This window comes from Harpia harpyja, chromosome 14 (assembly GCF_026419915.1).
Source record: "Harpia harpyja isolate bHarHar1 chromosome 14, bHarHar1 primary haplotype, whole genome shotgun sequence".
Taxonomy (NCBI): Eukaryota; Metazoa; Chordata; class Aves; order Accipitriformes; family Accipitridae; genus Harpia; species Harpia harpyja.
Window position 1 is genome coordinate 18,225,364 of NC_068953.1, and position 12,311 is coordinate 18,237,674.

At 39.1% G+C, this 12,311-nt stretch overlaps 1 protein-coding gene across 10 annotated transcripts in view; it reads left to right on the forward strand.

Annotated features, from left to right (window-relative positions):
• Positions 1-12,311, forward strand: part of MEGF11 (multiple EGF like domains 11) — a 293,615-nt gene that overhangs the window by 250,597 nt on the left and 30,707 nt on the right. For all 10 annotated transcript variants that reach the window (XM_052807167.1, XM_052807164.1, XM_052807170.1 and 7 more), the window contains 6 exons: positions 110-244; positions 4,432-4,560; positions 6,891-7,019; positions 7,716-7,844; positions 10,321-10,449; positions 10,607-10,840. In XM_052807167.1, coding sequence (XP_052663127.1) covers positions 110-244; positions 4,432-4,560; positions 6,891-7,019; positions 7,716-7,844; positions 10,321-10,449; positions 10,607-10,840 — 885 coding nt within the window. The remainder of the gene's footprint in view (positions 1-109; positions 245-4,431; positions 4,561-6,890; positions 7,020-7,715; positions 7,845-10,320; positions 10,450-10,606; positions 10,841-12,311) is intronic.

The following is a 12,311-nucleotide window of genomic DNA, read 5'->3' on the forward strand; positions in this document are numbered from 1 at the left end:
TATACATTAATCCCATTGGTTTGGGATTAAGACAGAGAGAGAATTCTCAAGCCCTCAGCAATAAGAAATCTTCTGAAATCCTGTGACAATTATTTTGTTTGGTTTTCAGTTTGTCCCCCTGGCTTTTATGGACACCACTGCAGTCAGCCATGCCCTCAGTGTGTGCACAGCAGCGGGCCTTGTCACCACGTGTCAGGACACTGCGATTGCTTGCCTGGATTCTTTGGCGCTCTCTGCAACCAAGGTACTGAGCCCAAGACCTCCAAATGCCACCTCCTTTCCTAGGTTTCTGTGTCTGTGACTTTGTGGCAAGACCGATCACAAGGTTCCTGCCTTTTTTCGTTGTTTCAGCAGTTTAGATCACAAGAAAGTCTTTACTTCAGAGGGAAAATGCAAATAGGTACTTAGTCGCCCTTTTGTAAATATGATGTGCTCCTGCTTTCATAAATAAAACAGGTCTGCTGCTCTGTATTGAAATGAATATGGAATGAGACACCTGCTGTAAATATATCAGCCATCCAATGGTTTAATTTTCCTTTCTGCTAAACCTGTCATATCCTAAATGTCGATGGCACCTTCGTGCACTCTTTTTCAATAGCAGGTGTAGATACCAGTAAAGGTAAAGGCCAGCTCAGGTGCACAAGCCCAAACACCCAGTTAATGTAATGCATGGAACCTTATTTACACTGTCTAGGACCTGACTGGGAATAGCTAAAATCATGCGCACCCAAATACAAGTGCAGGAGACAGAAAAATTTGCAATGAGGGACGGAGAGTTAATTTTCACAGGTGAAGAGTATCTTCAACTCCCCCTAATGTCCATCACCTTTCTGTACCTTTGAAAGTTAGTCCACTTTTAACCATAGGTTTCATTTTCAGTTTTATCCTAAAAATGCCTGCAAAATCATTACAGTATTTTGCGGAGTCTCAGTTATTGCATAGTACTGTGGGTATTTTCTCCATAAAGATTTGAAGGAGATTATTTGTAATGGCTACTGCCCTTGTGAAGTCACCATCCCTGTAAAAATTGAACTGATGCTTTTTAATGACCTGCTTTTCAGTAAGTTAGAAATTGCAGGCAGCACTTACGCAAAATCATTAAACATAGATTAAGTATAACCATGTTTTCTTTTTCCTGTGCTGTATAGTCAACTAAACATTATACCAATTAATTTATTAAAATTAACATATTTCAGTGAATTTGTCCATTTTATGTGAAAAGTTAGCCAGATTTCAAAGCGTAAGCAGGGCTAATTATCCTCTTAAGAAAACTATTTTATTTTTGCTCAGATGTTCAGCACTTCTGGTTTTACTTTGAAATGTTGATCTATCCAGCAAATTAATTTTAAAATATTCATGTCCTAATTAAAATCAATTTGTGTTGCAGTTTGTCATAATGAGTTAGCATGTAACTTTATTTTGTAGAAAGAAAAATGCTAATTAATGTTTTCCATTAGAAAAATGTGAAATGAAGATTTCACTTTTGAATTTTCATCTCCTTGTGCCATCTCTTTTCTGGCAGTGGGAGCATTCTTCCATCAGCAGCACATGCATGCGAGGAGCTGTGTAACCTCCGAAATGGCATAGGTTGACATGGTTGTGCTGAGGATTCTGAGCAGCGAACAACTAAGTAGCTGTTTTATGAATATCTTTCACAATCATGTAGCAAGATGGATTAATAATAACTTGTTATCACTGCTAGAACACACCTGACATCCCACAGGGACTTTTGGAGTCCCACTTCAGAGATTTTGTAGCTAATTAACATCACTATCTGCATCGTACAATCAGGTTGCTCCTGAAGGAAGTGGTATTAGTCCATACTTTACAGCTTTGTTTAAAAATGTTTGAGACATTTGAAAAAGTGCTTGTATTTGGATCTCACACCTTTACAAGAGAGTCACAGTGCCAATCCACAACTAGATTACTTAAATTAATAAGAGCAACCGTTTTGGCAGGATGGCTTTTGTAATCCTTTCATGTTGACATTCTGGAGAGCATCATACTATTTCACTGAGACACGAGGTGCTCACACGGTAGGAACCCCTCTGCTAGCTCTCGCTGTGTGGAACCAAAGCATTTCTTTTATAAAGTATGGCCTGTTGCCTTTGTCAGCATCGGTGTTTGGATCACAGATCTCTTCCTGATTCATTAGTATTCCATGTTGCAGTGCAAATCAGCTCCTATTTTAAGTAAGTCTTTTGAGAACAATTTTTTTGTACATATAAAAAATCCAGCCTTCATTTAAGTGATGTTATCTATCTCCATCTTAAAGATGCAATAAAAATATTGCATTGAACTGCTCTATATAGAGCATTGGAACTGAATAATGGTGTAGCATGTATGAGAACCTAGCCTGACAGATCGTTTTAGTTTTTGCTCTTTCTGTGATATGAGGGCTTTTCTTTCTTTCTCTCTCTCTTTGTGTCTGTGTATTGTTCTTTTCATTGTGTCCGTATATTGTGTTTAGTTTTATCTCTTTTCAGTTAGAGAACTGTTCTGTTTAGCGCATAATTTGAAAGCCAAAACCAACTTTATCCACTCCTACAGATAAGTCCATAGTATATAGAAATGCATGCAGAAAACAATAGTATGCACATTCTTAGGTTTCTGCCATAGTAAGAGTAGAGAATGGCATATTGTATAAAAGCAAATGAATCACAGCTCAGGATTTCAATCTGTGGCTGATTCATAGTCAGGATAGATTGAGGTCACCTGCAGAGACTACATATGAGAAAGTGAGAATAGTTGAAGAGGTGAAACAGTTGCATAATTCAGAAAAGTGCCTTAATCACTTTTTTGACATTACTATTATTTACCAGCATACAAGTCCAGTTCCATTTGTTACATTCTTTGCAAAGATGGACTGTATGTTTTATCTTGTTTTGAAAATACATCTGTTTTTGTCAGGGAACACAGCCAATAAGAGCACAGAAATTAAACATTTCATTCATTACTGAGCAGAGCTTTCCATCAACTTTAACGTTAAAGATTTCCAATAATTTGGTGGGAGGTTGAAGATCTACGTGTCTATTAGTTTTATGTCACTGTGCTTAGGCTGTTATAAGATGAGTCTGAAAAGAATTCAGAGTTTCTTTTCTTCAAACTTCAGGAGTAGGCTAGGTGGACAAACAAGAATAGACGCTGATTTCTCTAGGATGCAGCACATCTGTTTAACAGCTCTCAGTCAAACTTATATATAATCCTTGGAAACCACATTTGCAACCTAATTGAACACTTACTCCAGCAAGGAGTACTGGAGAGGAATAGGTGAATGGATGCCAAAAGACAAGCATGACATTTCACCAATTGGATACGTGCTTAATTTGTGGGAGTAGTCTTCTGCCGAGTTATATGGTAAAAATACTTAGGGAAGTGGCAGTCTTGCTCCTGGTTTACTCTCCGCTTGCATGATTTGAATCTGTGAGATGTTGGGGGCCTGCCTCCCACCATTACTGAAAGTTGATCTTCAGCAAAGCCTAGTGTATTTAGTAGTAAAGGCACCTTCCCCTCTCACCATTATTTGATCCAGAAGGAATCAGGACAGCGATGAGGTAGGTACTCCAGCGTGCCCAATATTGCAGCGCCACATGGTGCATGATGCATTTTGTGGTGCTAGTGGGATAGCAGAGGAAAGGACTACAGCTCTTTCAGCCTCTTCCTGCAAGCTTATCTGCCATCAGCCATTTCATGGGCACTGGCCTCCTAGTACAATACCCATGGCTAGTATGTCAGGCCATCATACCAGGTGGTAAGGTTTGCAGCTTTTGGTCCATTATTACTGTCATTACCAGTTGTACAGTACAAGGGAGTTGTTAGGTTCTAGTGACAGGCCTGAAAGTAAGAGTCCCCGTTGCTCTCCATCTTCTTGAGACTTCTTCACTAGGCTGATATCTAGCCTAAAATGTTCCTTTCCTACTTTTGTTGTTCTTATTGTTGAGGTTGTAATCCTCTGAGCCAGCACAGAACCCTATTTCAGGGTTTGCACCAAGGGACCCCCTTGGCCAAGCCCCCAGATCAATCCCTTCCAGCCACTTATTTGTCTTTGCTACTACTATGAATTCTCCTCAACTTTACTGTTCTCTTCCTCTCCCAATAACCCCTTTTCTCTGTTTTGTCTCTCCTGTTTTCAGCCTTCCATAATGCCCTTCTGTAATTGTAATCTTCTAACTATATCAGATTCATTTTCCAGCAGAAAAATGGATCTTGAGACAACTTTTTCCTGTTGTCTTTATGCCTGGGATGTAAGCAAACAAAATGGACTTGAATACTTTCTGCCTTTTCCTTCTTTCCAGAAGGATTTTGCCTGTTTGGCTTCAGCAAAGAAAAACGTTGTAATTACTTTTATCTCTAATTGCTAAATGTTAAGTCCTATGACTTCCTCATATTCATCATGAAAAGCCTTCAGTAAACTGCCTTATATTTTCACAGTCTGTCCCAGTGGAAAATATGGGAAGAACTGTGCTGAGGTCTGTCAGTGCACTGAGAACGGGACGTGCAATCCTATTGATGGATCGTGTCAGTGTTTTCCAGGCTGGATAGGGACGGACTGCTCTCAGAGTAAGCAAAGTGTTATTTTTCCACCTCTGCTTTAAAATAACATATTTTCCTTAGTGTTTTCTGAAAGTTAAAGACAGATTCTGGGGAAATCCTTGTAGTATTACAGCAGCTAGTGCCTTAGTCTCTTTATAGCTTATTTCTTTTAATTAATCTAAGTTAGCTTTGGCTTGAATTAGTTTCTGCATTTGGAATTTGCAGAAGCTGTTACTAGTTTCTATTACAGGAAAGGGAGGTCACAAGCATCACATCAGAAAAGAAAGCTCCATGCTCCCTTTTAATTTCTAGCTGGATTCCCTTTTATTTATTTTTTGAAATCATTTTCTTTCAGCTATTACATTAGAAATTATTAACCAGTAAGTGTTTTCATGTACCAAGCCCCCAGAATTGAGAAATTAGGCAGCTGAAATATTTCTATTAAATGTAATTTAATTGTAAAAGTCAATGTGGGCTTGGAGGGATGGAGGATTTCTTCTTGAAAATTGCCCAGGTAGAAGATTGGCATTTGCTGATCCCAAAGTGTCATTTCCTGAGAGCATCCCTTAATTGAAGATAGATCACAGAGGGAAGCAATATCCTATCATTCAGAAATGTTACTTCATATTCAGGATACAACTAGCATATTAGACAGCATTCCAGAGTAAAATATATTAAACTTCAAGTGATAAAGTAGGAATCGGATAAAAACAGACGGCTGTAATTTTGCTTTTATTGTGTGTCTTCCGCAGGCAGAATATTGCTGTCACTCAAAAATAGAAAAAAAAAAAAAAGAAAAAAAGACAGAAGGCTCCACAGATTCCTCATTATATTTAGCCATGTAATTGGGAAATTACTGCTAGTTTCTGTTAACCTTGAAAAAAGATGTTTTTTCTTACAGAGGCAGGCCAGTTTAGCAGCAACAATTTCCAGTTTAGCAAGCAGAAGGACCTGGCAATAGCTACTTTGTATTTTGAATGAGCAAAGTGGGAACCTGACTGTTTCCTCAGTTACCTTCTTGTAAAGAAAGTGTAAATCTCCCAACGTGAACCTGGCCTCACACCAGGCTCCTGTTGGCACCTGGCTTCGTGTACACGAGTCCGGTACTGAGCTATTTCGGTCAGACCTCCCTCCATACCAGTTGACCTGGAATGACCAAGAGATGTAGCTGCAAAGGAGTTAATTTTAGCCCGAACTCCAGAGCTAGTTCTGGAGACACTAACAGACCCTGCAGCTCTGGCTTACAAAGGCATTGTAAAAGTATTTCTGGTTGCTCATAGCACGAATACTTTAGGCCAAATCCTGTTCAGCTTTACATTGTGTGAGTTCAGTGACCTTTTGTTTGATTTACGTCATGGCAGGTTTTTTCTGCTATTCATTCTGGCTTTAGAGATGTCTGTCATATGCCAGAAACTTGCATTTATCATCAGAATTGGAGCCAATGGCATACATGGAAATAGGCACGGTTTCTGTACTTTCAGGTTTCCTGGGAACCATGCCTTATTAATTCATGTCTTTAATAGGAAGCAATGGGAAGTGCTTTTTAAAGCAAAAATATAGTTGTTATATTGAAGGGTTATCATCATTTTGGATCTTTTAGTCTGGCACTAATAACTGTAACTTACTGCATTCATTTTTGGAGGGAGGCTTAAAATAACTTTTGAAAATGTATTAATATTGTACTAGTTGAAATATGTAATAGACCTGGAGATTTTAATTTAATATTAGCCCCATCAACAAAAGCAATCTGATTTTGTGGATGGGAATTCATACTGTAAGAAGTTTTCTTTACATTTTTACGTAATTTGAGTAGCACTCTATGCTTCAAACGAATGTGGTAATTTTAGTAGTTGATTGCATAGCAAAAGTAAACCATGAATAGCGGTGCTTTATTATGCAAGAATTCCAGAATATCAAAAAGAAAATTAAATTACCTCCATATCGTAAAGCCCTGTCTAAATTGTCTTCAGAGATAATATGAGTAAGGCAGGGAGAGTGGCTAGAGCACTTTTAGACTAATATAGTGTTGAGGGTCGCTGTTTCAGTCGTTCTCAGTGCACATATGCAGCAAAGACCTGATCCTGCCACCTGACCTACACGGGGAAGAAATCCCTTGTGCCAGGGATTGACAGCGTGGGTGAGGTTGCAGGTTGGCACCTGGGTTTGCAAAGCAATCGTGGGCTTGGAAGGACCGGTCATTGTCAGGGAGTCGCCACAGCGATGCCAAGCTTTGCAATGCGAAGTTCTGCCTTTGCTGGCGTCTCAGAGGTTCTCCCTTTATTGTTGTTCCTCTGCAGCAGTAACACAGTATCATTGCTTTTTTTTGTCAGCTGACAAATCTTTTTTTATTTTCATAGCTTGTCCCACTGGTTTTTGGGGTCCTGATTGCTTTCATTCATGCAACTGCCACAATGGAGCAATGTGCAGCCCTTACGATGGAGAATGTAGATGTACTCATGGTTGGACGGGGCTCTACTGCACTCAGCGTAAGCCTTTCAGAGACACTGTTGTGCCAGGGAATCTGTCAAAGTATGTGCTGCTACCTCGTGTCTCTTCCAAGTATTGCAGTCTTCCCTGTTAAACCACCGGCTTCTTACTTCTGATAACTTCACATCACCCCGAAGAAAAGAGGCCCGAAGCTTTTCAAGGTTTTATGCCTTTGGCACTCGATAAAGCAGGGACTGATCATTTAGATTATTGATTCATCGTCAGAATTTGCACAGTCTATGTCCCTGCTTGTTAAAGCCCCAGTATATGTGTTCTGATTTAGGAAAATGAAATTTCTCATCCTACTAGTGCCAAATTGTCAGCACTGTACGAAGGAGGAGATCAAATTCTGGTGAGCCTTTTAAGAAGGCTCTTTCACTTGCAAGTAAAGGATTGATCTCTGGCCTTTTAGAGAGTTTCTGTTTAGCCATCTTCTTTTACTTCTTGAAAATGTAGTTTGTATAGATGGGTCAAGTTTTTGTTCTTCTGAAACACTTAAGAGGCAATTCTGTAAGATATGAGAAACTCCAAGAAAATTGGCTGTCGTAGTATCTCTACATTTAGATGATCAAATAAATGTTATTAAATATACAGAGGCTGAAAATCCATAGATTTATAAGCCTACCTATTTTGTGCTGATAATGCATCTGTGTTTCAGCTTTTTCTTAGTCTTTCCTTATTCTGATTCCTGAAAGGTTGCCCAGCTGCTTTTTATGGAAAAAACTGTGCCAATGTTTGTCAGTGTCAGAACGGAGCGGACTGTGACCACATCACTGGCCAGTGCACGTGCAGGACTGGATTTACAGGCAAACAATGTGAACAAAGTAAGTAGCAACATGACTTCCATTTTTCTGTTTCTCCAGGGGAGGGTGTATTTCAGAATTCTTTGCAGAAATAGGCTCTTAAATGAGGTGTTGATGTCAGCAAGAGAGTAACCCTAGGCACCTTATATAATCCATAGGGAGAAGAAGGCATCTCTGAAAAGCTGGACAGTCTGTTGAAGCATAAAGAAATGTAGTGAATCCTCTGTAACTACGCCTTTCCATTCCCAGTCTAAAGTTAGGTGAGATAAAAGCAAGTCACTGCACTCAGTGCTGACTCAGTGTAGCCTTCCTGACCATCTTGTACCTAATTAATAGAAAAAAACAAGCTGCCTCATGTCTTGCTAACGTTGTTGAGAACAGCAGCATCAGGTTTCCCTGGGCATGAAAGAAGACAGAAGGGTTAAAAGAAAGAAGCCCTTTCTGCGCTCTGCCTTCCAAGGAGTATTGGGGCTTTCTTGCATAAGTTGTTACGCTATAGATGTGGGCCAAATAAAGATTCATCTTTACAATGAAAACAGATCAAGGAGAAAAAGGTTGCTTGCCTTTTTTTGAAAGATCTGTGTTTAACTTGAGTAGTGAACAAGTATTTAACAATGAACTTCAATTACCTTGCAAGGGTACTGGCATATCTTACTGTAATTGTCGTCGATGTCTTGCTGGCATATTTAGCATGTCGCGCCGAATGGCTTCTTTTAAGAACAAGGAATTAGGGTGGTGGAAACAGTATGTGCTGTAGTTGAGTAATTAGTTGTTTGTCCAGTATAGTAAATCAAAAGAAAATTCTCACACACTTACTTGGATTCTAAATGCAGGGTGAAATCCATCTCACCTTACCAAGGCATTAATTCCACAGGGTTTCATTCCCTTTTTTGGCAGTAAGGTAATACAGTAACATTCCTGCTAGATTTGCAAGTGAAAGCTTCTTAACTGTAGCTTACTACATGGATCTTTATGAAAGTACTTGTACATATAATTAAATTCATGAACATCTTTTCTTTTTGCACATACTTGCATTCAGCAAAGCATGTATCTCAGGACCAAATTTGCATGCTTATGTGGGGATTACATATGGCACCACTGTAACTCTGTAAGTGGCCAACTTACTGTGAATTTGTGTAGACCCTTACTGCAGCCATAAAAAAAATAGGAAACTAAAAAGTTCCATAGCAGAACTGCATCATAGCAGACTTTATACGAGAAGCTACATTTATAATTTGACCTCTGTACAGAGCCTGAGGCTTTCTTTTCTATCCAAACTACGAATGTATTTATTTGTTTTTCTACTAAATCTAAACGTATCTCTTCATTAAAACTCCTTCCTTCTCAAAATCCTGCTGAATGGGCAGTCACACTGCATTGCAGATGAAATGCCTAAATGCAGACATCGTTTCTGTGGTGCAGGCCAAAAATTTAGGCCTTATTAATTTTAAATAGGCTACAGGTTAATAGCAGAATGAGCATTAATTGTAATAATTTTATTTTTCCGTGTTTGGGAACCTGCAGATGAAAGAAAGAGATACAAATTTAATACACACTGCAAATCATGATACAGATACTGGCTACTGTTCATTACTTAATGTTAAATTTTGGCTACTAAAAGTTACTTAGGGGCTGACATTGGGAAGGTATCATCATGCTATGCAAAACATTTGCAGTAACACACAAGAAATCACATCTTAAAACAAACAATATGTATTCTAAAGAATCATAACAAGTGTGCATGCATTCAATAATGTGTCTTCTCCACAGAAATAAGTAGGATGTGACAGAAGTTGTTTCTTTCAATTTATTATTGAATAGTGCCTACAGATTTATTGTAATAGCCCATCATGGTAATTGTATGAATAAATTTCTCAGCTGGACATTCAATCATTTTGTCTTTGATAGAAATACAAGGACAGGTTAAATTCCTCCTATATTAGGAATCCTAGTACAGAAGCAGAGCTAATCAAACCATTCAGATGTTCAATTCTGTAATTCCACCTACAATGTTATACTCATCGTCTAGCACTAGTAGGGATAAGTATGAAAGCATGTGGGATTTGTCTATTGTGTTCATATAAAGGTACATTAAAACTTTTCTTTGCAACTACCCCCATGAAAAAAAAATATGCCGTGTTGGTGGAGAATGCTATGCTCTTTCAAGATGTTGTCTACAGCTTCTGAGCTCTTGCCCTGTTAAATTCTGTACCCTTGTAATATATATCAAGGCTTCTAAAGTCTCTGTACGTATTATTCGTTTCATCCTTTTGAAGCCTTGTATGACTTTTCCAGAAAGTTACAGCTTAATACCCCAAATTGTACATGAAATACATTTATCTCCTGCTTTAAAATAATAATAATAATCTAACACTAGAGTGTTATCCTAGAGATACTGAAACCAGGGAGACTTTTCTACTGAATTATCCACGGCAAGCATTTCACCCATTCCTGAAAAAAGCAGAATTCTTTCCAATCTTTTTCTTTGGCTTCCTAGAGTGCTCACCAGGAACGTTTGGTTATGGTTGCAAACAACTATGTGAATGCATGAATAATGCTACATGTGACCATGTCACAGGTACTTGCTACTGCAGTCCAGGCTTCAAAGGAATCCGATGTGATCAAGGTACAGTGAAATTCTATCTGTAAAATATCTCTCTCTTTCTCTCTCTCTCTCTTTCTCTCTCTCCCCCTCCAATGATGTACTTGCTTTAAAAAAAATAGTATTTCAAAAATGAAATGCATGATTCAATTTACAGTGTGTTATGAATTACTTTTAACAGCGGCTCTTATGATGGAAGAATTAAACCCCTATACTAAAATTAGCCCTGCTCTTGGATCAGAGAGGCACTCAGTGGGAGCAATCATTGGAATTATTATTCTCCTTCTAATTATTATGGTCTTGCTGGCACTGTTTGTGTGGTATCGACGGAAACAGAAGGAGAAGGGCCATGACATGCCAAGTGTATCTTATACTCCAGCCATGAGGATGACTAATACAGATTACTCACTTTCTGGTAAGGGTCTTTTTATGTTAATCAAATATAGACTCATATTCCTGTATGTTGGGGAAATATGAGCTTCTGTGATGTATAACATGCGTTATTGAGCCTCAAAAATAATGACACTTCTGTTCTTCCCCTGAATACCATGATCTTTTAATACTTAACAGGGACAGGAAAGCAAATATAACTTAAAACTGATTTAAGCTGCTTTATATATGAAAGTTTACTTAACACAATACAGGATATACCTAGGCAAGAAATATGCTGCATGAAATACATCAACTCCATTTTTTTAAATCGGCTGCATTCCTATTGCAGTGCAGAGAAGTTTTCCCTTTGTGAAATCTTCAGAAGACAACTTTTTTTGCTTGAGGAATGGGATTGACCAGGTCAATCATAAGGTTTTATTTTTGTCTATGTTGCAGTTTGTGATTTGAGGTGTCCTATTTGTTCTCACTTCCTTCTGTGTGCAGACCAGTCCTCGTCATCTAAGACAGCTGGTGTGAATTTTCTTCACAGGAGCTGTTAAAAGCAGGAGAGAGGAAGAGGAAGAGGAAGGCTCTTTAAGATAAAAAAAAAAAAATCGCATTTCTTGCTTCTTTCTATCTTCTGCTACTGCTATGGAGGACAGCTTTTCTTGACAGACTGGCTAAACTTTGGAGGGTGTGATCTCCTTTTTAACGCCGTCATTCTTCATTCCTCTATGGCCAATATCAGATAGCATGCCAGACAGGACATGGCTTTACTTCCTTCTTGTTTTCTCCAATCTGTCTCTAGTGGGAATCTCCTCGGGGTTTGCTGCCCTGTGACTGCACTTCACTTCTTCACTTCCCTTTAAATGGCTGAAACTGTAAGTCCAAGTAAATACAAGCTGCTGAAACAGGCAGAGGTTGGCATAGCAGTTCTGCTTTCCCAGTCCTGCATTGCCTTTTTCTTTTTGCTTTCTAGTCTAAATGCACGAGGCTCAGCCACTTGTTTCTGGCTCTGACTTGGCTTCTGTGTTGTCTTGGGGTGGCATGGCTGGAAGCTTCGTTCTGGACTTCCCTGCCCAGGATGCACCTGGAAGGAGCCTCTCCCACCAAGCCAATGATATTACTGCCTGGCTACAGCTGGGACTTCATCAAGGAGTTTCTCTCATGGCACCATGACTTCAGTCCTCATATCAGGGACATGGTTTCCTGTGACGGCATATTACACATCAGGGGCTGTCTGCTGAACACCATTGACTAAACTCATATTTAAACCACTCAGGCCTATACTACAGCATTCCTTCTGATAGCTACAAGGTGGGGAAAATAATCAGCCTTGGACCTCCTCCCATTCCCTCTTATTTTTGAATTTTAGCTTTGCAGGCTCTTGCTTAAGCTGCCCATTTGGGTAAGAAATGTATGAAAGCGTTGCCAGAGAGGGCTCATCTGATCCTTGGCTAGTTGCCAGCATAATTTGGCCTGAAATTTGTCATTTCAACATCATTTGAAGAGCC